We start from the raw sequence: 26,757 nt of genomic DNA, 5'->3' as shown, positions 1-26,757 counted from the left end.
TTATTTTATTTTATTTTATTTTATTTTATTTTATTTATTTACTTACTTACTTATTTTTTACATTTATTTATTTTTGAGACAGAGACAGAGCACAAGTGGTTGAAGGGCAGAGAGAGAGAGAGAGAGAGGAAGACACAGAACTTGAAGCAGCCTCCAGGCTCCGAGCTGTCAGCACAGGGCCCGACGTGGGGCTCGAACTCACAAACCGCGAGATCATGACCCGAGCCGAAGTCAGACGCCCAACCGACTGAGCCACCCAGGCGTCTCCCTGGTCATAATTTTAGCTCTATCACACCAACAACAGTCAACGCACAAAAATCACTCCTTCCCCTCCCTCGTTCACACAGAAGTCCCCTGTGTAAATCATTTGAAATATTCATCTGAAATCGGTGAAAATAACAATTTCATATTTCCTGGTAATTGTAAGGTAGAAAAAAAAGCAAAGTAAATGGTCATGTTGATTATACTTGAAAGTGTGGGGGGTGGGGGGTGCCTGGGTGTTTCTGTCGGTTAAGCGTCTGCCTTCAGCCCAGGTCATGATCTCACGGTTTCTAAGTTCAAGCCCCGCATCAGGTTCTCTGCCTCTCCCCCCCTCTCTCTCCTCCTACCCCGCTTTCACACGCAATCTCTCTCAAAAATAAAAATAAAAACTTTAAAAAGAAGAAAATTAAGTGGGGGGGGGGTTGGTTAAACAATGAAGAACAAGGCTGATGTATGATTTTTTTGAAATCCAAGAAAGATTTTCTCGGATTAAGGCACCGAGGACCCTGAATCGCAAGTCACGAGCTCCCTTAAAATCCTCCTGCCCCTGCACAGCTCTGTGGGTCAGAAAGAGCAGGATTCGCATGAATGCAAAATCCGGAGTCGTCTAGCTCAAGAAAAAGAACTTCGGAAGAGCTCTTCGTCTCTGGGAATGTTCGAGCGGAGGTCTCCGGGATGTGTCAGATGGTATTCCGGCATCACAGACCAGAGTCGGCCTCGGAAACAAGCAAGACCCGTCCCACAGAGAACAAAATGAAACGAGTATATGAAATGATGCCTCGCAAGGTGCCTGGCGCCTAGGGGAGGCATAATAAATATTCGGTTCTTCTCACCCCGAGAGTCCTTGGATCTATGATCACATATATTGGATGTATTTCTGGAGGGGTAATTGGATACACTCTGGATTCCTCCAGAAGCTCCCGATTTTCTCGGGAGGAGCTATGGCGAGAGAAGGCAAGGGGAGCAAAGGGGCTGTGATTGTCCTTGCTGGCGGCAGCCGTTCTTCCTCTGCCTGGAATTTCCAGCACCTTCAGGCGGGGCCAGGCTTGGGCCGTATGCTGTCCACCACAGCTGAAAGAACCACACCGGCAGCTTTCGCTCCTTCCATCAGGGCGTGTTCCACCTGCAGAGCAGAGGGGTTCACAGGACACTCAGAGGCCGGTGCCCTGCCCGGCCTACACCTCACCCCTCCCCTTCAGGAACCGGCCTGCCTGGAGTCTTTTTCTAGAGGAGGAAGCGACCTGGCTGACCTATATTTCCAAAGATTCGAGAGAGGTCAGGATGGCCCGGGATGGACAGCCGAGGCAGATGCTCTCCCTTTCCCCCACGGGCATCCACGGCTCCTGGCCCCCTTCTTCCCTCGGAGTCCATTCAGCTCAGGGTCTGCCTCTAGTGTAGGGCTCAGAGGCAAAAGATCTCCGAGCGGCACAGCCACGGGGGCCCTCATTCCACATACAGGGAATCTGAGAGCCACGGAGGGGGGACTCACTTGGACACAACTCACTGGGACAAAGTCACGAAGTGAATTAGTGTCTAAGCTTGGCCCACACTCCAGAGAAGGCCCCCTATGATCCATCTGATCCTTGGGGGTCTTCTTTTCATGTACAAACGCTCAGGGGACAGGCGATCCTTCACACCGGAACCCCCAAGCCCTCGGCCCTGGAGTGAGGCCTCCCAAGAACGGTGTACGGGCCACGAGCGGACAGAGTACAAAGGGGGAAGGTGCACAAAGTAGAGGGGGCAGGGGCGGGGGCTGGGTGACCCGCTCACACTCAGCGGTAGTAGACAGACTGGGATTTGAGCCCCGCAGCCAGAGAGAACATAAAAAGACATAGGAAAAAAAGCAGAAACATTACGTCCTACCTTTCATTCTTGGTATTTTTTTTTTCTTCTCACAATTAATCTTTATTTTTACTTATTTCCCTCTTTATTTTTTTTTTTAATTTTTTTTTAACGTTTATTCATTTTTGAGACAGAGAGAGACAGAGCATGAACAGGGGAGGGGCAGAGAGAGAGGGAGACACAGAATCTGAAACAAGCTCCAGGCTCTGAGCTGTCAGCACAGAGCCCGACGCGGGGCTCGAACTCACAGACCGTGAGATCATGACCTGAGCTGAAGTCGGACGCTTAACCGACTGAGCCACCCAGGCGCCCCTATTTTTACTTATTTAGTTTTTAATTCCTGACTTCTTAATCTATGAAAAAGGGGACGACAACTACGTCCTCCACTCATCTCAGGGGGTTTTAGTAAGGACCGAATATAAACAAGGGCCGCCCAAGTTGTCACAGATATTTAGGTTTTCAAAGCTCTTGAACACGTGGGCTGTGCCTGGTTGGATTTACTTCCGCTCTGTGTGGTGGGAAGTCATAAACCCAGACACAGCACCGGCTGGCCAGGCAGGTTAAGCGGGTGAAACCGGAAGGTGGCATACCTAACCCCCGCCACACACACCCCGTCGAAAGAGGCAGACACGCTTGGCCCCACAGCGTGTCGGCAAGCAGGGGTACGCGCCTGACGGCCTGATCAATTAGTTGTTCTGGGGAGGCTGTGAATCCAGATCTTTTCATATAAAACCTCTATGTGGTTAAATGCTGTTTGGGGCACCTGAGGGGCTCAGTCAGTTAAGCGTCCGACTTCGACTCAGGTCATGATCTCACAGTTTTGTGAGTTCGAGCCCCGCGTCAGGTTCTGTGCTGACAGCACGGAGCCTGGAGCCTGCTTCTCTCTCTCTGCCCCTCCCCTGCTCACACACACACACACACACACACACACTCTCTCTCTCTCTCTCTCTCTCTCTCAAAAATAAATAAACATTAAAAAAAAATGCTGGCAAGTCATTCAAATTAAAAAAAAGAAACTACTACTCATCCAGGCAAAACACGTCTGTGGGCCTCATGTCGCTGCTAGTTTGCAGCTTTAACAACAAAGTATGGACCTCGGTTCATCCCCATCCTGTAAAAGAACAAACAGTCTCAGAAATAAAAATGGTTTGACCGAGGAGACACACGGCCAAGCTGGGACTCGGCCCAGGGTCCTTGCTCTACAGTCCTCCGCGGGTTCCTAGCGGTGAAAATACCTCCCGAACCGTAAAGCCCCGTAGAAGCAGAAGCCCAGTAGCGCAACCAAGAAGACGAAACCAGCGCGCACCGTTCCGACCAGTGACTGGGATGACAAGGCCCCAGGAGAGCCGGGCAAGGAGCCACCGGCGGAGCCAAAGGCGCCCTACCTGCTGGCTCCTGGACACACCGTATCTGAGGTCGTTGACGAAGTGCTCACAGTTCCTGTCAATCAGGCTGTACTGCACCATCTTGTTGATCATCTTCTTTGTGCGCCGGATGATCTTGTCCACGGGCAGGGGCAGGTACGTCGCATCCAGCTTGTTGTTGATCTTCCAAGAGCAGCCGTGCAGCACGTCCTCCAGGCGACTGTATTTCACCACGGCCCGGTTGCTAAAGATGGAACTGATACTGCCGGCCTCAAACTCCTCACCTAGAGACCCAGATGAACACAAGCTGGAAACCTGCAAGGGACAGCTTGGGGGCGGGGGGGGGGGGGGGGGGGGGGGTGTGCAGAACACTGGCTCCCGCCAAGATGTTGGTCAAGCTGCTTCCCTCCGAGGCCTCGGCTTCCCCATCTATAAAAAGCATGGCAGGGGGCGCCTGGGTGGCTCAGTCGGTTAAGCATCCGACTCTCGGATCTTACGGTTCGTGAGTTCGAGCCCCGCCTGGGGCTCTGTACTGATCAGTGCAGAGCCTGCTTGGGATTCTCTCTCTCTCTCTCTCTCTCTCTCTCTCTCTCTTTCTGCCCCTCCCTCGCTCATGTTCTGTCTCTCAAAATAAAGAAATACGCTTAAACAAAAATCAAAAGGCACGGAAGAGGATGGGAGTCAGATGAAAGGAGTTGCCCGGGACCAACTTGCCCGTGAAGACTTTTACCCTGCACCGCACTCCCCACGGTCAACCCCCGCAGCAATCTCTCTCTCTTATAAAACTCTAGAAGAACCTTATGTCACAGCCCCGGACTCCATCCTGTGTTGCGCTGACCTGACAGAGTCCTAAGAGTCTTGAGTCTGGCTTTCCTAACTAGACTTCAGCATCTTTGCAAACGTGCGCTAAGCACCCTTACAGGTAAGTGTCAGCTCCCGGGTGTGGGGCTCTGTGACATGCCTCCCTCTGCAGCCACCGCTGGGCACAAGCAGACAGGCCTCTCGCTGCTACCCCACTCAGCTTCCAGCCAGAACCACGATGCCTTTCTCTCCACTCAAACACTGGGATTTGGAAACAGCATTCCACGGATTCGAAAAGAGAAACATTTGAAAGGGGTTATGTTATCATATTCAGTCCTTAGAGGACACAGATGCTCAGAGAGGGTCAAGCACCTGCCCAGAACCAGGACGGTCGCAATCTAAAACCAAGACTGTGTTTCTGCCGAGACCATATGGATAGGCCAAGGTGGGTACCCTCCTCCTCTGAAAGCTGTCTGAGAACAAGAAGTGTCCCTTGTTCTGTCCTTCCGTATTAGAAGACTCTCTGTTGATTTTACAAGAGCTGACAGCAGGGAATTCATCTCCGAGGAGCAGAATTCATTTTCAGAGGAAGATCTGACGGGGAGGGTGGGGACGTGACTGTTAGCGACCTCTCTGGTTATACAAGACGGAGGCTCCCCGGACTCAGTCTGGGAAGGAGAGGTGGGGGAAACTGTAACGGGGAGCATTTTTTACTTTGTCCTGGTGTAGGCGGGGCATGGGAGAGGGAGGGGCTCTGCCCTGCTGGAAGGTCCCAGCAAGTGAGAGGCTGGGCCCAAGGAGGAGGACGGAGCCCCAGGCAGTGAGAGCGTGAGCAGTCCCAGTGCCCTTCTGTAATTCCATCCTGAACGGGCAGTCCTTGCACAGGATGCAAAATTCCAAAGGCATCAAAGAATATGCATATTCTCCAGCTCCTCCAGGGCCCTTCGCCCCAGGCGACCAGTTAACTGAGTCAGTTTCCTGTTCCGTTCTGTCAGTTTCCCCGCTTCCTCCCATCACATCTCCACTCAAGTTTTAATCAGCTGCCAGTTTCGTCTCAGCCTTTGTGGGAGGCAATGTTGACAAATGAAAGAACAGCTGGGTCCACAATGAGGCCCAGCAGCCCCGGACAGGTGGAAAGCGCAGGGAGACATGGGCAGACGGAGGGGCCCAAGCGATCAGGGAGCCGGAAGCAGCATTTGGGGACGATCGGAACCTGTAAGCATCTGCACTCCTCCCGGGGAACCCTCAGAAATATGAGGAAGGGGGACTGAGGTTCAGGGAACAGGGGGACACTTTCTGACTTTCCATCTCCCTTAGGGCTGGACACTCAGTGGTTTTTGGTAGACAAGAGATCAGGCCCCATCACCCAGTTCCATTAAGGCCCGGTAATGCTTCGAGAATTCTACGGCTAATGAAAGGCAGCAGCTGAGGAACATGATAACTAACTGTATTTCTTTTCACTCCGCTAACTTCAGTACCAATATCAACATTTCAATAGAGTATCCACTCTTACTCGGGGGAGCCAGATGGACCACACAGTCGTCTTCCACGTAGATGGCCCAGTGCTCATAGCCGATGCGAAAAATCTCAATCAGGTCTCCAGGTCTGGGTCTTGGTTTGCTCTGTGACGGAAGAAATGAGATCGAAGAAAGAAACTGCACGTGCCCAAGGACCCGGTTTGGAGAGCAGCTCCCGCTCAGCCTGAAGACACCGGATTCCATCGCTTTACAGAAATCCCGGCGGCAAGAAGCTCTCTCCACACACGGCACCAAAGGACCCACCCCCCCCTCCTGCTGTCACCCTCGTTATGAAAGCCACAGAGGCTAACTGTGCCAGCTATCAATGTATTGCCCCTTGGTTCCAAATGCACCCTCCAGATGAGTTCTGCGATATGTGCTGGAACTCTTTTCAGCTTTTCTCCCTGAAAATGAGCACTGTGGAAGGGGTTCTCCTGCAGGGGCGGGGGTGGGGGGGGTGGTGAGGAGGGTGATGGTCAGTAGTGTGGGTGTGAGGACTTCTAGTGGAGCTCTGCCTGAGCCGGATCCCTCCGACCCCATCACCTGGCAGCCTTGGCCTGGCAATAACCCTTCTGGGGCCCTTTTGATGGAGACATCAGTGCCCAGACACTTCCTGCACCTGCTGATGTCCCGATTTCCTCTACAGGTCACCACGTGGACCACCTGTGGTCCAAAGGGTCCTCCCCTCCTCTGCATGCCAGCTCCCCACACACACTCCAAAGGGTTGCATTTGCCCAGCAGTCACGGTGCCGTCCCAGCCTGGCCAAACCAAACTTCTCTGCTCACCTCTCTAACCGAGTCTCAATCCCTTCCAAGTCTGTCCTTCCTTGAGTTTTCTCCCTCAGCCCTGGGAGACCATACTGAGTTTCTTCATATCTTTTTTTTTTTAATGTCTATTTATTTTTGAGAGAGAAAGAAAGAAAGAAAGAAAGAAAGAAAGAAAGAAAGAAAAGAAAGGAAGAAAAAGAAAAAAAACTCTCATATCCTTCCTATCCCATATCCCTCCTGTAATGTGCGTCCCTCCCAAACTATCCCTGTTTTGTCCTGGGAAGAAGGTCTGTTCCCTGATTCCTCCCTGAGAAAGGAAGGTCAGAGCCAGTTTAGACAATCAAACCACCCCACCGAGCCATCAACTTTACAGTGGCTTTGCCACTTAACGCCAACGTTGCAACAATTTGCCCACATAGCCTAACTTCCTCAAGGCTATAGCTCACCTCCCCGTTCCCCCCTCTATTTCCCTGGCGAAGGACAGCCATTCGCCTGGGCCAAACCTCCTGGAAGTAAAAGGGGGGAGGGAGGGGGTTCACCTGTTTCTTTTCCAAGTTACAAATTCACAAAGTTTGCTTAACCATCACCACCATCCAAGTGAGAACGTGGATTGTCCTAAACATCCGAAGAGATTTCTCGTGCCTGTGTAGACCTTCCCATCTCCTAACCCCAGCCCCAGGCAACCCTGGGTCTATCAGCCCGTCATTCACCTTGATTTTGCTAACTGCCTTTTCTGGGTACAAGGATAAGATCACATTATTTCTGTCCTTCATTAATATGGTGTAGGACATTAATTTATTTGAGGGTGTTATACCCAACTTGCACACCTAGGATAAATCTCAGTTACGGTGTATATCCTCTTTCTGTGTTGCCGAACTCAGTCTGCTGGTATTCTGTCGAGGATTTTGACATCTATACTCACAAGAGATATTAGTCAGTGGTTCTTTTCTTTGGGGAAGAGGAGGGAATTTTAGAATTTTCGGGAGTTTTCTTTTGTTCCTTAACACTCTTCACCTGCAGTATTACCACTGGATAGGGGTAGTAAGGTAAAAACTTGAATGTGATTCACAACAGACTCAATAGTCAACAAGAATTACCACTCCCTTGCTAGATTTTCTCTAAGAAATCACTAAATCAATTTTATTGAGCTTTGGATCTCCACCTTGGTTGCACATGAAAATGACCTGGGGAACTTTTAAAAATTAAGACTCTGGGGCACGTGGGTGGCTCAGTCAGTTAAGCGTCCGGCTTCGGCTCAGGTCATGATCTCATGGTTCGTGGGTTCAAGCCCCGCATCGGGCTCTCTGCTGACAGCTCAGAGCCTGGAGCCTGCTTCGGATTCTGTGTCTCCCTCTCTGTCTGCTCCTTCCCCACGCACACACTCTCTCTCTCTCTCTCAAAAATAAATAAACATTAAAAAAATAAAAAGGAAGACTGATCTGGAGTATGGCCTGGGGACTAGAGTTTTAAGCGCTCCCCAAGTGACTCTAATCGCAACCAGTGTTATAGCTACATTGGAGGCTTTTCCAAAGTCTTGTCCTTCCTTTTCCCTGTACTTTATCCTCCCCAGCATTTCATGGACCTCACAGAACCGTCTATAGCCTCCAGGACAAACCTCCAGTCCCCAGTGATGTTCCAATCTCCAATTCCAGATTAGGGTCTCTGTGCCCTCTTTCTCTCTTTGGAGTCAGATGTTACTTCAAAACGTTCCATCCACCTGCCTTTTATTCCCTTTGCAGAGACCGGCAACCCGGCTCTGACCCTCCTCCCAGAATTAGTCACCTACTGAGAAAAACCGGTATTTTGTAAGGCCCCGGGATAATGTTTCTGAAAGTTTTATCAATCTGACAGACGTGGCAGGGAAGTGGGTCGCGGGTTTGTTCCTGCCTACAGCCTGTGGCAGGTTGGCAAGAGCAAAAATCACAAGGTAAGAGCAATAATTTGAACTCCTAGGAGTAAAAAGGTGAAGCCCTGGGACCTTTTCTAGAACGCATGGACTCTCGGGTCAACCCCTGAACAGGTATTAGAGCGGATGTGGAAAGCCAGCGGTGTAAGAAAATCCTGAAGACACAAATATTAGGAATTCCACTTTAGGCTCTGACCCTGACCCCGACAACATCTCGGAAATAAAACCCAGAGCCTGACTCTCTAAAACCGGGGAAGTGAATGAAACCATGTATCAATGATATACAAAGTCTCCTACAAGGACCCATGATAATGTTGCTTATCACATTGTAATGTAAGTCTTATCTACTTCCTGATTCCCCACACAGTCTGTGAGGGCCTTGAGGGCAAGGATCCTTCCAGATCTCTGCTAAATAAAAAAAAAAGGAGGGGGGGCCTGGGTGGCTTAGTCAGTTAAGCGTCTGACTTTGGCTCAGGTCATGATCTCAGTCTGTGAGTTCGAGCCCCGCGTCGGGCTCTGTGCTGACAGCTCAGAGCCTGGAGCCTGTTTCAGATTCTGTGTCTCCCTCTCTCTCTGACCCTCCCCCGTTCATGCTCTGTCTCTCTGTCTCAAAAATAAATAAATGTTAAAAAAAAATTTTTTTTAAATGTAGCCAAGGAAACTTCGATAGTCCTTATTTCACTGCTATTAAGTAAAATCCTATTCATCTCTTACTACATTTTTGCCAGTAACATTGAGTCCTACAGACCTGCTTTTTGCTTATAGTGTTATCAAATGGGATTCCAAAGCCTACCCTTAAAAATGCAAGGTTGTTTAAAAGCAATCTTCTAGGGGCGCCTGGGTGGCTCAGTCTGTTGGGCGTCTGGCTTCGGCTCAGGTCATGATCTCACAGTTCATGAGTTCAAGCCCCGTGTCGGTCTCCGTGCTCACAGCTCAGAGCCTGGAGCCTGCTTCCGATTCTGTGTCTCCCTCTCTCTCTCTCTCTGCCCCTCCCCTGCTCATGCTCTGTCTCTCTCTGTCTCAAAAATAAATAAAACATTAAAAAAAAATAAAAAATTAAATAAATACATAAATAATAAAAATAAAAACAATCTTCTAAAATGTCGAAGGTGATGTCCTCCCCGCAGCTAGAAGGGCAACAGCAACTTCCCACATCATAAAGCTTGCTAAAGAGTCTGACTTGGTAAAGTACTAAACTGAAAACACTTACAAAAATATCAACCTTGTTATATATTGTGCAATATGGGGGCTTCGTGAACATTTATGACTGCTACCCACTCGCTCTGCTCTCTGCTAAGCTAAGTCAGTCCTTAGAGTACCATTTGAACAAAATGGTCTTGAAACATTCTGGAAGTTGGCATAGTGTCCTGTGAAAATACCCTTCAAGGAGAAACGGAAATTCTTATTGGTGGCTGGCCTTGATCATTCATTGGCCTGCTAATAATGTTCTAATCATCGACAATGCTACATTCCTGAACAACATAACTAAGACCAACTCGATTGGCACTTTCCTCTTCTTTCATAGAATCAATTGGCCCTATCCTCTTCTATCACATAATGAGAAATAAAAACCTTTGACTGTCAGGATCATTATTTTACTAAAGAGGTCAAAAGCCTCACCTCCTTTAAGCGAGTGCAATGCAGAGGGTCTTAATGAACCCACAGTAACTGGGACAGTCAACTTCTGCAGGCAACTCTCAGCACCTAGAATCATATCACACTAAAACCACCTCTAGAAGATACCTTCAAAAACACTGGGTCCAATCTCTTCATTTTTTTCTCATAACTTCAATTCTTTTCAAAGGCAACTGACTGGGGGCGCCCGGGTGGCTCAGTCGGTTGAGCATCCGACTTCGACTCAGGTCATGATCTCGCAGTTTGTGGGTTCGAGCCCCCCATCGGACTCTGCGCTGACAGCTCAGAGCCTGGAGCCTGTTTCTGAGTCTGTGTCACCCTCTCTCTATGCCCGCCCCCCCTTGCACTCTGTCTCTCTCTCTCTCCTTCGAAAATAAATAAATGTTAAAAAAAAAAACCTGTAATTTAAAATAAAAGGTAACTTACATCCAAGAGAATTGAAAACCTATGCCCACACTTGTACATGAATGTTCGTAGCAGCGATATTCACAATGGCCAAAAGATGGAAACAACCTAAATGTCCATCAAGTGACGGATGGCTAAACAAAACGTGGTCTATACAAACAATGGAATATTATTCACCAATAAACATGAATGAAGGGCCGCTGCATGTTACAGCACGGGCAAACCTCATAAACGTTATGTTAAGTCAAAGAAGCCAGACACAGAAAAACACATACTTAATTTCATTAACATGAAATGTCCAGAATAGGTCAATCCATAGAGACAAAAAGTAGGGTTCCCAGGTACTAGGACAGAGGGAAACCGGGAAGTGACTGATAACGGGTCGAGAGGTTTTTGAGAATATTGAGAAAGTTCTAAGATTTTTTAGTGACAATGGCTGCACAACTCTGAATGTACTAAAAACCCGTGCATTATAATTATACACTTTAAAGGGGTAAAGTTTGGGGCACCTGGGTGGCTCGGTCAGTTAAGTGTCTGACTTTGGCTCAGGTCATAATCTCAGGGTTTGTGAGTTCTAGCCCCACATCGGGCTCTTTGCTGTCAGTGCAGAGCCTGCTTCAGATCCTCTGTCCCCCTCTCTCTCTGCCCCTCCCCTGCTGGTGTTCTCTCTCTCAAAAATAAATAAACATCAAAAAAAAAAAAAAGTAGAGGCTGTTAGATTGGATTAAAAAGCAAAACCCAACTCCATGCTGCGTACAAGAAACATATTTGAAATACAAATGCATAAATAGGTTACAGGCAAAAGCAAGAAAATTTTATGCCATGCTAGCACTAATTGAAAGGAAGTTATACTGGGGCGCCTGGGTGACTCAGTCGGTTGAGAGTCCGACTTTGGCTCAGGTCATGATCTCATGGTTCGTGGGTTCGAGCCCCGCATCGGGCTCTCCGCTGTCAGCTCAGAGCCTGGAGCCTGCTTCGAATTCTGTGTCTCCCTCTCTCTCTGCTCCTCCCCCACTCGTGCTCAGTCTCTCTCTCCCTCTCTCAGAAATAAATAAAAACATAAAAAATAAATAAAAAATAAAAAATAAACATAAATAAAAAAAAAGAAGGGAAGCTAGAGTGGCTATACTTTGAAAGTAGATTTCAAAGCAAAGAATATTACTAGTGATAAAGAAAGTAATTTCATAATAAGGGAATCCGTTTATCAAGAATAAATAATAACCCTAACTGTCTACATGTCTAATAACGGGCCCCATGATTCATCAAGAATGAACTGATAAAACTGTAAGGAGAAAGAAACAGATCCACAATCATATTCAGAAATTTCATACTCCTCTATGTAATTAATAGAAAAATATCAACATAAGACCTGAATAACACTATGGACCAACTTGACCTAACTGATATTTATAGCATACCCCATCCAATAATAGCAAAATACACAGTCTTCTCAAGAGCTAACGGAACATTTACCAAGATGGACCATATTTCGGGCCATAAAGCAAGTCTCAATAAATTTCAAACGGATTCAAACCATATGAAGTGTGTTAAACGGGGAGGTTTATAGTCATAAATGCCTATAATAGAAAGGAAGAAAGGTCTGAAATCAATGACCTCCACTTCCACCTTAAGACATTAACAAAGAAATGTGAGGGGTGCCCGGGTGGCTCAGTTAGCTAAGCCACTGACTCCTGGTTTCAACCCAGGTCATGACCTCGTGGTCGAGAGTTTGAACCCCATGTCAGGCTCTGCACTGGGCACGGAACCTGCTTAAGATTCTCTCTCTCTCCCTCTACCGCTCCCCTACTCTCTCTCTCTCTCACACACACACACACACACACACACACTCTCTCTCTCTCTCTCTCTCTCTCTCTCTCTCTCAAAAAAATAAACGAATAAATAAATAAGAATTGTGAAATAACACCAAAGTAAGGAGAAGAAAGGAAATGATAGCAAATGGGGCAGCAGCAGAGATACAGAAAATAGAAGACAATAAAAGAAAATCAATGAAATCATAAGCGAGGTCTTCGAGAAAACCAATAAAATTGATAAAACTCTAACCAAACTGATTGGAAAAATAAAGAGAAGACAAAAGTTACCAATATCAGGGACGAGAGAGATGACATTATTACACATTCTGCAGATAGTAAATGGGCAGTGAGGGAATATTACAAACAACTTTATGCCCATAAATTTGACAAATTATAAGAACGGCGGAGATTCTTTGAAGACACAAGCCATTAAGGCTCACTCATGAAGAAACAGATCATGTGACCACCCCATATCTACCAAGGGTTTGTAGTTAAAATTCTTGTAGGCTTGTAATTAAAATTCTTCCCACAAAGAAAACTCTAAGCCCAAACGACTTCACTGGTAAATTCTACCAACCATGAAAGGAAGAAATGATATGAATTCTACACAGAATATTATGAAGTGAGAATACTTCCAAACTCAATCCATAAGGCGAGCATTACCCTAATACAGAACCAGACAATTACAAGAAAATAAAATTACAGATCAATATCCTTTATGAATATCAATACAAAAATTCTAAGCCAAATTCTATAAATCGAATCAAACAATGTATAAAAAGGATACATCATGGCCACGTGTGAGTTCCCCCCCCAACCCAGTATTTCAGTGTTGTTAGAACATTTGAGCACCACTCAGTGTAATTCAAACTAAAAAAGGAAAACTGTGATCTCAATAGGTACAGAAAAAGCACTTGTTAAAGTTCAATGTCTATTCCTGATTTAAAAAAAAAAAAAAAAAGCTCTCAACAAATTTAAAAAGGGATTAAAAAGATCTGATAAAATGGCTCTATGAAAAACCTACAGCTTACATCATGTTGAATGGTAAAGACTGGAGTTTTCCCTTTAAGTTGAAGAATGAGACAGACATCTGCTGCCACCCTGCTAGTAAGCATTGTACTGAAATTCCCAGCTAGTGCAATTGAAGACAAAAAATAAATAAAGGCATCCAGATTAGAAAAGAAAATGCCAAACCGTCCTTATTTGCAGATGATGTGATCACCTATGTAAAAGGTCTATTGCAATCTACCCCCCAAAGGATACTAAAGCAAGTAAGTAAGGTTGAAGGTAAATCTACAAAAGTCAATTGTGGGGGGTTCGGTTGGGTAAGCGTCTGACTCTTGATTTCCGCTCAGGTCATGATCTCATGGTTCATAGGATCGAGCCCCATCCTGGGCTCCATGCTGACAGCATGGAGCCTGCTGGGGATTCTCTCTCTCCCTCTCTCTCTCTGCCCCACCCCTGCTCACGTTCTCTCTCACACGCGTGCAGTCTCAAAATGAATAAATAAACTTAAAAAGTATTTCCGACTACTAGCAACCAACGGTCAGAAATTAACATTTTTTTCAGTTTAAATTTTCAAAATTGAAATCTGAAAAAAAATTTTAAGCTATTTCAGGGGTATCAAAAAATATTAAATACTGACCAAAGATCTGAAAATCTTTCAAAAGAGGTGCTAGATCTGTATGCTGAAATTTATAAACCATTGCTGAGGGAAATGGCAGAAATAAATAGCACATCTTGCTCATCGGACAGGAGACTCAATATTGTTAAGACATCAATTCTCTTAAAGATTTGATGCGATTCCCATCAAAATCCCGGAAGGCTTTTTGTAGAGCCAAAAAGGTTGGAGGACTAACATTACTTGATTTCAGGAGTTATTATAAAGCTATAGTAATCAAGATAGTACGGTACTAGCCCCACAATGGACAAGTAGGATCAACAGAACCAAACAGAGAGCTCAGGAAGAGACTTACAGTACATAGATAACTGGGTTTTACGCAGGTACAAAGACAACTCAATGGAGAAAGAATGGTCTTTTCAACAAATGGTGCCAGGACAACGGGATATTCATAAGGAAAACAAAACAAAACAAAACTTCAATCTGTACCTCACACCATATACTTAGCTCAATACGTATCAAAGATGTAAATGTAAATGTAAAAAAAAAAAAAAAAACTAAAACTTTAAAATATCTAGGGGTAGCTGAGTAGCTCAGTCGGCTAAGTGTCCAACTCTTGATTTCAGCTCAGGTTGTGATCCTGGAGTGGTGGGATCAGGCCCTGATATTCTCTCTTTCTCCCTCTGCCCTACTCCCCTGCTCGAGAGAGCATACTGCAAAGCACGTATCTGATGAAGGGCTTGCACACAGAATTTCTGAAGAACTCCCAAACACACAAACCCAAGGCAAACAACGGGCAAAAGATTTGGACACTTCACCAAATAGGATATATGTGAATGGCAAATAAACACATGAAAAGATGTGCAATATCATTAGTCATTAGGGAGATACAAATTAAAACCACAATGGGATCCCTACATACTTATTAGGATCGCTAACATTAGACACTAACTATACCAAACACTGATGAGGACACGGAGGAACTCAATCGTTTGGAAAACAGTGAGTTAAACATACATCTACCGTATGATCTAGCCATTTCATTCCTACATATTCACCCAAGAGAAAAAGACAGCATATGTCTGTACAGTGACTTGTGCACAAATGTCCACAGAAGCTGTATTTGTAAGAGCCAGAGACTGGGAACAGCTCAAATGCCCATCAAGAGGTGAATGGAAAAAAAATGGAATACTACTCAGTAGTGAAAAGGAATCAACTATTAATAACACCCAACAATATGGATACAACTTAATTGTTTTTAATGTCTGTATTTGAGAGAGAGAGAGTGAGTGAGCGGGGGAAGGGACAGAGAGAGACGGAGACAGAATCTGAAGAGTTGTCAGCACAAAGCCCGACACGGGGCTCGAACTCACAAGACACGAGATCACGACGTGAGCCAAAGTCAGACACTTAACTGACTGAGCCACCCAGGCGCCCCTGGATACAACTTTAAATAATTACATGAAATCATGTGAAAGGAGATGGACAAAAAGGGCATGTATGATATGATTTCCTTTACATAAATGTCTAGAAAATGCAAATTAATATACAGTGACATAAAGCAGATCAGGTGATTCCTGGGGATGCAGGTGAGAAGGGGGGGGGGGACTTACAAAGGGAAACAAAGTTTCGTAAGTTATGGAGATGTTCATTATCTTGATTACGGTGATGGTCTCGTGGGTGCACCCATATGTCACAACACATCCAACTCTATATATTCTAAATACGTGCAATTTATTGCATGTCATTTATACCTCAATAAAGTTCAATGAAGAGTTCAACAAAGCTGTGTTTAAAGAATTTTTGAAGGCATAGCCAACATCCCAAGTCGCTAGGCAGTTGAACCTGCCACACAGTCTAAATAAAGTAAAACACAGTCTGCAGAGAAGCCACAGGCACGTTAAAGATACGCGCTAAGAATTCTTGGGATGCCCACCTTGGCGGCTTGCTTTGCTAACTTGCTTGCACTCTCAGGCTTCGGGGTTGAATGTGACTCTGCTCTTTTCTGGTTGGGTGTGGTCTCCAAGTTAACTCCGGGCTCCTCCCTAAATGAATGTTGGGATCACGTAGTTAACAAATCACACTATTTCACAAATACTGGAAATTCTGCATCACTTCAGATGTGGGATTTTAAGATACCTTTCAATTTTCAGATTCTAGGAAACATTTTCCCCAAGGCTTGTTTCTGCGATCATGCATTTAGCTGTCGTACAAAATCACCGCCATTTACTGCTTTTCAGACGATTGTTTAAAATGCTAATGATAGCAATGAGTAGCTCTCAGGATTTTTTTTTTAAATTGCTGATAATCTTTCTTACTTATCAAAGGGACACTTGCACATAGCTTTAAAAAACTAGTAATAGTACATAATGGCTTCTAATGAAATGCAGTAGAACTCTGCTCCCTCCCTTCTCTCTTCTGGTCCAGCTGTGAGAGGCAAGCCCCTTGAACTCTTGAGCTGTTTCTTCCAACAACTTGCTCCATATTTCTGAGAAATCTCATTAGGCCACAACAGTGTAACTGCAAGTGTCATGAAAGAAATCAGTAGATTTTGTCCCTTAAACAAAATGTTGCAGGAGAGGGCTGAAACCAAAGGCAGGAATGTGCTTTGGGATAGTGTGGTGAAATATATTGGGGTCAAAAAGACACATGGCTGGCTCAGTCGGTAGAGCCTTAGGAGCACGGGACTCCTAATCTCAGGGTTGTGAGTTCGATCCCTACATTGGGTTTGGAGATCACTTCAAAAAAAAAAAAAAAAAATCTTTGAGGAGCCTGGATGGCTCAGTCAGTTGAGCATCCAACTCTTGGTTTCAGCTCAGGTCATGATCTCACGATCTCGTGAGTTCGAGCCCCGCATCCGGCTATGTGCTGACAGTATGGAGCCTGTTTGGGATTCTCTCTTCCCCCCCACCCCACCCCGCTCCTCCCCAACTCACGCTGTCTCTGTCTCTGTCAAAAAAATAAATAATAAACTTTAAAAATTTTTTAAATAAAAATAAAATAAAATCTTTACAAAAAATTTTTAGTGTTTATTTTGGAGACAGAGTGTGAGTGGGGGAGGGGCAGAGAGAGAAGGAGACAGAATCTGAAGCAGGCTCTGAGCTGTCAGCACAAAGCCTGATAGGGAGCTCGAACTCACGAACAGTGAGATCATGACCTGAGCCAAAGTTGGGACACTCAACCAACTGAACCACCCAGGTGCCCCCCCCCCAAAAAAAAAAATCTTAAAAAAAAAAAAAAAAAAAAAGACGTGGGTTTGAATCCTGGCTCTGATATTTGCTGTCCAACCTTGAGCTAGTAAACAAATCTGTCTGAACATCAGTTTGATTATCTATAAGACAGAGATGAAAGTATTTTTCTCAGAATTCCCAAGAGAGTTAAATGAGAGACCATATGTACACGTCCGGTACATTACCAACCAAAAAAATGGCATTTTCTTGACCTTTCCCTATGCTTCACCTCTTCTCCAAAGTATAGTGTATGGGAGTGGACAGAACCCCTCCTTTTCAACATAGCTCTTTGGGGAACTTTCAGACCCTTAAAATCTTCAAAAGAAGCAAACTGTGTTTTCAATTAAAGTGAATTAAGGAAATTTGCAAGAAGATCTCATCATTCATTAGTGAGACCAACCGGCCACATTGTAAGCATTCTTCTAAAGCGATTCTGTCCTCAGGGCTCTGGGCAAGACACTGTGACTAGAACTGCCGCAAGGCAGGTCCTGTCAGTGGCCCCAAGCCCTGGTCACAATCTGGTTATTACCAGGAGCACACGAGCCTTCCGATTACTGGTTAATGGTAGGCTGGTTCCTCTGAAAACCACCTCCGTAATTATAAGAGCTGCCGTCAAAGTCGGTTCTTCAAAAGGCTCCCCCCACCCTAAAAGCCAGTCCCTCCATAGGGTGACTCTTACCCCTCCTGGACGCTTCTGTCCAGTTCTGAGGTTCCCTGCTGCAGGTGCTTGGGGGAGAGCTGGACCAACGCTTGAGAGGATATTTCTAAGGGGGAGAGGGGAGGGAAGATGCTATTTAAACCACAACTGCCTCCTACAGACCGGGAAATCTGTGAAGGGAGAGTTGGAGGCAGCGCCATGGACATCTCTGTGAAGGTGGCTCCGAGCTCCAGCCTGGCCTGGTCAGCCCTCAGTCCATTTGGGGGGGTAAACGAAGGGGGCTGTGGGACTAGGTGCTGGAGAGGTCTCGGCTCCTCCGGTTAGGAAAGACTTAGAAACTCTCCGGGATAGAATGGGGAAGAAGGTGGAGGGAGAGCCCAGAAATCCCGGGACTAAACCCGGCAGCAGAAGCTTCTGAGGAGCTAGAACCCTAGAGCCGTTCTCAACTCCGCCTGCCCGGGACTGCCACCCCGCTAGCCCTGCCGCCCCCAAACAGAGTCGCAGGGCTCGCGCTGATGCAATGAACATCAAACGCTCCCTCCCGAGCGTGCACTCGTTCCGGTTAACCGGCATTTCGCGCCATCAACACGTAGCTACGAGAAGGGGCCTGGAAGACAACTCTGGTGACTTCTCGGGGCGGGGGTCCGAGAACCTCCCAGTAGGGCCTCCAGGCCGGGGCGCGGCGGCTCGGTGGGGAGGGGCCCGGTTGCAGCGGCGGCGCCCGGGCCGACGGGGTCACGGCTGGGCCCCGTACTTGCGGCTCCGGACGCGGGTTTGGGGCGGGGCCCGGGGGAGCGGGAGAGGCGGAGCCTGCTCTTCCCGGGGGCGGCCGGGCTCAGGCCCATCCCGCAGCTGCGGCTCGGCGCCGGCGCGGCCCAGGCGGCTCTGCCCCGGGTCGGCGGGGCCGCGGACGGAGGGGCGCGAATCCCGGAACGCGGGGCGCGCGGCCAACGGCGGGGGCGCGCGGGGCGCCGCGCGCACCGCCGAGGGAACAGAGAGGGCGCAAACGGGGGCGCTTGGAGGCCCGGGAAAGGCGGGGGAGGGCGGCGGCGGAGGTCATCCGTGGGGCGGAAGGCCACGCGGGCCAGTAGGCACGGAGGCGGGGGTGTGCCATCCGACCTCGCTGCAGAAGCCAGACGTTACGGAGCGACAAATGCACTGAGGCCAGATTAGGAGGGCCTGGGGGAGGCACGCTCAGGAGTTAAGATCTTGAGGGATCCAAGGTTTTTAAATTATTTGCATGACTTAAATTATATATTTTGTAATTAATTACATATAATATGTAATATACACAAAACGTATGGAATGCACGTAATTGTGAAAACGTGATAATAAAACTACTCCCCGTGAATACACCTGCCTGCTTAAGAAGGGGAACACGCCTAGCACCCAGAGGCTAGGTCCTGTGTGTTCCTCCCTTATCCCATCTCCCTGCCGCCCTCCGCCAGAGGTATCCTCTGCCTACTCTTGTGTCTATCATGCCCTTGCTTTTTTTCTTTCTTTCTTTCTTTCTTTCTTTCTTTTTTTTTTTTTTTTTGAATCTTTTAATGTTTATTTATTTCCGAGAGAGAGAGCGCGAGCGAGGGAGGGGCAGAGAGAGAGGGAAACACAGAATCGGAAGCAGGCTCCAGGCTCTGAGCTGTCAGCACAGAGCCCGACTCCCGGCTTGAACCCACAAGCCGTGAGATCATGACCTGAGCCAAAGTCGCACACTTCACCGACTGAGCCACCCGGGTGCCCCTATACCCTTGCTTTTTAAAATGGCTTTTTAGGGGCACCTGGGTGGCTGAGTCAGTCGGTTAAGCCTTGGACTCTTGACTTTGGCTCAGGTCATGATCTCCCGGTTGGTGAGATTGAGCCCTGCTTGGGGGCTGACTCTGCCTAACCTGCTTGGGATTCTCTCTCTCCCTCTCTCTCTCTCTCTGGCCCTCCCCCTCCCCCCTCTTAATAAACTTTTAAAAATAAATAAGTAAAATAAGCCTCTAAAAAACAGCTTTTTAAAATCCTTTCTTTGCATCCCTAATACATTGTTTGGTTTGGCATACTTGAAGCCTTAGAAAAATGGTAAGCTGCGTTAACAAGCTTCTTCTTCTGCAACTTGCTTCTTTCAAAGCTGTTTCTGCAATACATACCTATTACCGTGCAGATCGGTAATTCATTTTCCCTGCGGAAAAACATTCCATTCTGTGAATCCCAGCGATAACGCCACTTGGTCCTTTTTTCTCATTTGGAATTCGAAACTATGGAAAAGAGCCCAAACTATGCCCGGGTGTGCACACGCAAGAGATTCTACACAACAGAATAGTAAAACGTGTTCCCCACTGAGTGCACCAATGTCACTTCTACCAGTGTGTGTAAGAATTCTTATGGGTTTACATCTTCACCAAGACTTAGTGCTGTCATACTTACTTTTTCCCGGTGAGTGGATATAAAATAGTATTTTACGAAGGAGTTTTACTAGAAGTTGTGTTTTAGGGGGGTGGGGGTGCCTGAGTGGCTCAGACAGTTAAGTATCTGACTTCGGCTCAGGTCATGATCTCATGGCTCGTGAGTTCGAGCCCCGCATCAGGCTCTCCGCTGTCAGCACAGAGCCTGCTTCAGATCCTCTGTCTCCCTCTCTGTGCCCCTCCCCTGCTCACATGCTCTCTCTCTCAAAAAAAAAAGTAAATATTTAAAAATTAATTTTAAAAAAAGAGAGGTTTGGGGCACCTGGGTGGTTTAGTCGGTTAAGCATCCAGCTTCGGCTCAGGTCATGATCTCATGGTCCATGAGTTCGAGCCCCTTGTCGCGCTCTGTGCTGACAGCTCAGAGCCTGGAGCCTGCTTCTGATTCTGTGTCTCCCTCTCCCTCTCTGCCCCTTCCCCGCTCATGCTCTGTCTCTGTCTCTCAAAAATAAATAAATGATAAAAAAAATTTTTTTGAAATAAAAAAAAGGAGAGGCTTGATTCTATTCCTATAAAAAATACCTTTTTTTTTAAACTAGAAGTTTTAATTTACATTTCACTGATCATTAAGATTGAAACCTTTATATATAGGTATAGCCATTTAGATTTCTGCTCTTAAAAAGTGCCTGTTTGTGTCTTTTGCCCAGTTTTCTTTGGAGTTGTCTTCTTATTAATATGGAGAAGCCATTTATGTGTCTTTGATGCTCATCTTTGTCAGTTGTATTTGTTTTTTTTTTCATATTTTCTTCCAGTTAATGGCTTAGCTTTCCACTTTCTTTCTGAAGTCTCCTGATAAGGAGATATTATTAACTTTAATGAAGTAGACTGTATCAGTCCTTTCTTTTGTGGTTAGCACTCTGTGTCTTTCCAGGAAGTCCTTCCTCGCCCTGAGGTCTGAAAACTATTCTATATTTTCTTGTGAAAGTTGCAAAATTTTGTCCTTTTCACTTAATCTGTCTGGAACTGATTTTCCCCATGTGAATAATCCCCATATGATTTACCTCAGCCTGACTTATTGATAATTTCTTCTTCCCCCAGTAATGAGCAAGACCCCCTCTGTCACACCTCAGGCTTTGGTGAATGAGCGAGAATATTGTTGACTGTATTCTATTCCCTTGGTCAATGTGTCTCTCTTTGTGCTACTATCAAGGGATTTTAACCATTATATCTTTATGATAAATCTTAAATTAAAAAATAATTTTATTTAATGTCTATTTTTTGAGAGACAGCGTGCATGGGAGAGGGGCAGAGAGAGAGGGAGACAGAATCTGAAACAGGCTCCAGGGTCCGAGCCATGAGCACAGAGCCCGACACGGGGCTCGAGCCCACAAGCCATGAGATCGTGACCTGAGCTGAAGTCGGACGCTCAACCGACTGAGCCACCCAGGCGCCCCTATGATAAATCTAGATACGTGGTTATCTTGAGATCCTTCCCTCTCCCCCTTATCCTTCCATAGAAGCTTCTTGACTCTTCTTGAGCTTTCACTCTTCCATAAATATTAGCCTGTTAAATTGCTCAAAATACTCTGTCGACATCTTGACTGAAATTACATTGACTGGGTGGCTCAGTCAGTTAGACGTCCAAGTTCGGCTCAGGTCATGATCTCACAGTTTGTGAGTTCGAGCCCCATGTCGGGCTCTGTGCTGACATCTCAGAACCTAGAGCCTGTTCCGGATTCTGTCTTCCTTTCTCTCTGCCCGCCTCTGCTCACACTCTGTCTCTCTCAAAAATAAACATTAAAAAAAAAAAAAAAAAGGAAGAAATCACATTGAGTCAATAAATCAGCTTGGCGATTTTGACATCTTTACAAAATTGAGTTTTCCAGACGATTACATATGATCTCTATCTGTTAGGTCTCCTTTAACCTCTTTTGATGAAGTTTCATATTGTTCTTTGTAGGGGGTGCCTGAGTGGCTCCGTCGGGAAAGCATTCTACTCTTGATTTCTGCTCAGGTCATGATCTCATGGTTCATGAGTTTCATTTGCGCTGTCAGCATGGCACCTACTTGGGAGTCTCCATCTCTCTCTCTCTCTCTCTCTCTCTCAAAATAAAGAAACAAACTTTATATTACTCTTCGTAAAGATTTGATCTTAGGTATATTACATGTTTCCCTCTACTCATTTGGAAGTTTACACTCTACTCTTTTATTTATTGCCCTTGAAATTTTAACATGCGTGCTCAAAGTCTAAAAGTAATATCTTAAGCACCCCTCTGAAACAATGCAAGGGTGGAGGGGCAAGAACTGGACTGGACGGCTGGGAGAGGAAGAACTCCTACTTCTAGAAGGGTCCAGGGGCACCTGGGTGGCTCAGTCGGTTGGGCGTCTGACTTTGGCTTGGGTCATGATCTTGCAGTCCATGAGTTCAAACCCTGCATCGGGCTCTGTGCTGATGGCTCAGACCCTGGAACCTACTTCAGAGTCCGTCTCCCTCTCTCTCTGCCCCTCCCCTGCTTGCACTCTGTCTCTCTCTCAAAAATAAAATAAAAACATTAAAAAAAAAATTTAGAAGGGTCCTAAGGGAGACCCGGGTGCCTCTCTGAAGAGGTCCTCAGAGATGACCGAGTATTGGAGTAAAGGAACTTTGCCTGCACTCTGTCTACCGAGACCACATAAGCAGAGGCCTCAGCACTAGGACTGAAATGGCACAGAGCTGGGGACAGTCCACGGACCACCCCCGGCTTCCCGGGGCCTGTCAACTCTGACCTTCCTCCTTGCGCCCACATGCGGTGATGTCTACACTCTCCTCTGCTCCCAGGCCCTCAGGCCATGCACCTCACCCCAGGTGAATTAGGACACGCGATCAAATCTGTACACTGAGCTGTGGTTTTGGTTTGGTTGATTTTCTTGGTCGGGTGTTTTCTTTACTTATCTTAGGGTTTTGCTTGCTTTTGTTACTTTTTATTATGGAAACGCGCACATAAAAATAAAAGTCAGAGGAAACCGAATAATGGATCTCCACTAACCTTTCACCCAGCCTCTCCGGCTTACAGTGCATGGCCAGTCTTGCTTCATCTATACCCCCCCGCCCCGCCAACTTCCTCTCAACAACCAGATTTTTTTGGAGCACATGCCAGATGCCGTATCATTTCATCTGTAAGTATTTTGGTACATCTGTCTAAAAGATAAGGAATCTTTTAAAAATGAAGATGACCACGGCACCGTTAGCGCATTTAAAGACGTTAACAGTTCTGTAATGTCATCAAATAGCCAAAGTCTACCTCTCCCTGATTTTGCTTATGTGTTTTTTTACGTGGTTTTTGTTTGAGCCCAAAGCCACGTGGATCCACAAATTACAACCAGGGGATGTGCCTCTTAATTTCCTTTTGTGAAAGTAGGAGTCAGCAACTACCCTCTAACTGCCATCCAGCCATTGCCTGTTTTTGTATGGCCTGAGAGCTAACACTGGCTTTATATACTGTTGAATCGTTTATAGGGATGTCTGGTTGGCTCAGTCGATTTCCGTCCGACTTTGGCTCAGGTCATGATCTCATGGATCATGGGTTCGAGCCCCACATGGGGCTCTGTGCTGACAGCTCAGAGTCTGGAGCCTGCTTTGGATTCTGTGTGTGTCTCTCTCTGTCCCTGCCCCACTTGTGCTCTGTCTCTCTCTGTCTCTCAAAAATAAGTAAACATTTAAAAAAATTTTTTTAAACACAAAAATATCATTTATAGATTTTTGTAAAGTTTATTTATTTATTTTGAGAGAGAGAGACAGGGAGAGAGAGAATCCCAAGCAGGCTCTGCACTGTCAGCACAGAGCCTGATGTGGGGCTCGATCCCATGAACCAAGAGATCGTGACCTGAGCTGAAATCAAGGGTCAGATACTTAACCGACTGAGCCACCCAGGCGCCCTTATTCTTAAACCACTTAGAACATAAGAGTATTTGTGTCATGTGAGAATTATATGAAATCCAACTTTCAGCATCCATGTTTGATTTAAACATCACCTTTAAATCCCCTTTATTTCACCTTTAAAAGCCCTTTATTTTCAGACCGTGTTTGGCAACTTTCGCACGACAAGGGCAGGGATGTGTAGTTGCTGTGGCATCTGAGACTTTATGGCCTTCAAAGTGTAAATATTTACTCGCTGGCCCTTTACAGAAAACGTTTGCCAACCTCCAATCTTACCGGCTTCTCCTCCACCTCTTTTCTTCCCTGAAACTTTTTCATTGAAGTAACGGGGATGCTGGCATGGGCACCCTACGTGCTAAAATTGGAACAATACTGAGATGATTACCATGGCCTCGGTGCCAGGATGACACACACATTTGTGAAGCGTTCCATATTTAGAGGGAAAAAAAAAAAAACAAACCCCAGAGAACCAGAGTTACTTGTCTTGTACAATACAATCATTCATGCCCTATATTCCTAGACACTGGTAACTAAGTATAGAGACTCCATCAAATTCAGCTTCGGCGACTTTTTCTTCCAGAGGATTCCATTAGCGTCCATGTGTTCTTCCATCAGGAAGTGAATATGTCTGCCTCTGTATCTTTCTGTGATGTCACCAACCGTTGACGACCAGCGCTAAACTATTTTGAGTTCCAGTAGCCAAAAGTGACTGGTGAGTGACCAGAACTGTCTGGGATATGATGAGGTCTGCAACCCCACGGGAAAGAGGGAGTCAACATACATGGTCAAGAGCCATGGTTGGGAATAAAAATCAAGCTACATCAAGTTTTTAGGTTGAGATTCTGCAATAAACTTATGTTCCATGGAGGAGGGAAGAAGGGTCGTAGGCTATACATCAAAGTAATGAGAAGTGTCGTGTTAGCCTTCGGAGGTTACTGGTGATGCTTGCTCTTTCCCTCCGTTTTACAGTATTTCTGTCCAGATGGTTTGATCTCTTTGGGAGAAAAAGAAGTCGGCTCTGTCCTATTGGCTCTCCCCTCCAAGGGTGTGTTGTCTCTCCAATTAGACTGGAAGCTCCCTGAGAGCCAGAGTGACTGCTTCTCCCTTTAACAGCCACCGCACCCGGTCATGCAAAATGGCCGCAACCATGAAAACGCACAGGGCAAAAGAGAATCGGAATAAATGGCAACTGTTTTCTCCAGAGTGTATTAACATGCTTCCAGACAACAGCATCTTTATTCCTTCAATAAGTGCTGATCGAACATTGATCAAGGCCCTGCCCAGGCTCTATCCAGGCCGATTCTTGCACCCCCACATCCTCCAAACTGGTCTCCACTGGAACCAGCCAGCTCACACACACCCCCACCCCAGATTACCCACAGCTTCCCTGTTTTTCCATGAATGCACCAGACTCTTCGCAATCCATTGGTTCAGGAGGCTGGAGTCTTCTGTTTGTGCGTTTGTTTTCCAGCTCCTTTTCCTCATCTTCCTTATCCAGCCACCTGTCTCATTCTGTGGATTCTTCCTCCCAGATTTCTGCTCATTATCCCCCCATTCCGTTCCAGGATGGGTCCACACTGGTCCCGAGGGAAACAGGATCCATGAGAGTTTCCAGTGACCTAGAAAGGGAATCAGATAGAAGAAAGGGCTAAGATGCAGAGCAAAATAGGTTCATCTGTCATTGGTCCCTCCCTAGGCCCAGAGTTACACCCATTCAGCGGCAGGGATTGGGAAAGAAGCTGCTGGATCAGAGAACAGGGGAGAGTGAGGAACCCTGAAGTCCCTGACCGTGGATTAAGTTTCCCAGGCTACGAATTGGTTATTCATAGATAATCAGGTAAAATCGCCTCGGTTACAATCCTCAGCCAGTTAGAAGAAAATGTGCCTAGTGTCTGCTTGGGCCAGGACTGCTGGGGAAGCGACAGAGAAGGAGGTGGCAGCTGGACAGGAGCCATAAACCACAGCTTGTTACAGTCATTCATTCTTTAAATACATTTTGAGCACTTGCTCGGTGTCGGGCGTTGCTTGGTACTGAGGGTGTAAGAATAAATTTGCCCTCATGGAACGTATAGTCAGGAAGGAGGGGGAGGGAGAGACAAACATTAAACGTTTCTTCAATACAGAATGATGAGTATGGTAAGTGCTCTGAGGGAAAAGTCCAGGGGTAGGGAGCTGGGGTGGGGGTGGGGGGCCACCAGCCTGGGGCAGGGGAAGCCCCTCTGGGTTCAATGTCAGGGTCAGCAGCAGCCCTTTCCCCCTCCCCCACAAGTTCCCCTCACTCTGGCTCAGGAAGAGGGATTTTCCCTCTCCCACCCCTGGACAGACCAACGGGGTCTCATATTCGGTCTTGGGGGTCCAGGGTGACACCGGTTATAGGAATTTCAGGCTGAATTGTGCTCCGCTCCCAAAAATCATTATGTTGAAGTCCTAACGCCGGTAACTGTAGAATGAGACTATATTCGGACAAAAGGCCTTTAAAAGGGTCATTAGGGTAAAATGAGTTCCTATGAGTAGGATCCAAGATGACTGGGCCACTTACAAGAAGAGATTAGGTCACAAACACACAGATCAAGGAGCGACCCCTCTGCAAGCCAAGGAGAGGGGTCTCAGGAAAAAAAAAAAAATCCTTTCCGACACC

The 26,757-nt window shown here is 46.5% G+C and overlaps 1 protein-coding gene, 1 long non-coding RNA gene and 1 other non-coding gene across 3 annotated transcripts; 2 read left to right on the top strand and 1 right to left on the bottom strand.

Moving 5' to 3' along the window:
* Positions 1–708: 708 nt before the first annotated feature.
* On the bottom strand, positions 709–18,747 carry PLAAT5 (phospholipase A and acyltransferase 5). The gene is made up of 6 exons (XM_049644312.1): positions 18,574–18,747; positions 17,841–17,925; positions 15,868–15,976; positions 5,782–5,890; positions 3,489–3,751; positions 709–1,384 (listed from the first exon to the last, which is right to left on the bottom strand). Exons 1-6 carry the CDS (start codon positions 18,662–18,664, stop codon positions 1,292–1,294), a joined length of 750 nt encoding a protein of 249 aa, XP_049500269.1. The 5' UTR covers positions 18,665–18,747; the 3' UTR covers positions 709–1,291.
* On the top strand, positions 18,272–25,375 carry LOC125932071 (uncharacterized). The gene is made up of 4 exons (XR_007460538.1): positions 18,272–18,442; positions 23,241–23,359; positions 24,700–24,831; positions 25,089–25,375. It is a non-coding gene; the product is annotated as an uncharacterized LOC125932071 (long non-coding RNA).
* Positions 24,448–24,557, top strand: LOC125917343 (U6 spliceosomal RNA). The gene has a single exon (XR_007456163.1). It is a non-coding gene; the product is annotated as a U6 spliceosomal RNA (small nuclear RNA).
* Positions 25,376–26,757: the final 1,382 nt, after the last annotated feature.

This window comes from Panthera uncia, chromosome D1, assembly GCF_023721935.1.
Source record: "Panthera uncia isolate 11264 chromosome D1, Puncia_PCG_1.0, whole genome shotgun sequence".
Lineage (NCBI taxonomy): Eukaryota > Metazoa > Chordata > Mammalia > Carnivora > Felidae > Panthera > Panthera uncia.
Note: the sequence above shows the minus strand (reverse complement) of the source record. Positions and strands in the feature narration are given on the sequence as shown.

Coding starts and splice junctions, on each gene's coding strand:
- PLAAT5 (XM_049644312.1), bottom strand. CDS start 18,664: ATGGGCCTGAGCCCGGCCGCCCCCGGGAAGAGCAGGCTCCGCCTCTCC. Junction 17,926..18,573: donor ACCCGCGTCCGGAGCCGCAA/GTACGGGGCCCA, acceptor TCTCCCCCTTAG/AAATATCCTCTCAAGCGTTG. Junction 15,977..17,840: donor GACAGAAGCGTCCAGGAGGG/GTAAGAGTCACC, acceptor ACATTCATTTAG/GGAGGAGCCCGGAGTTAACT.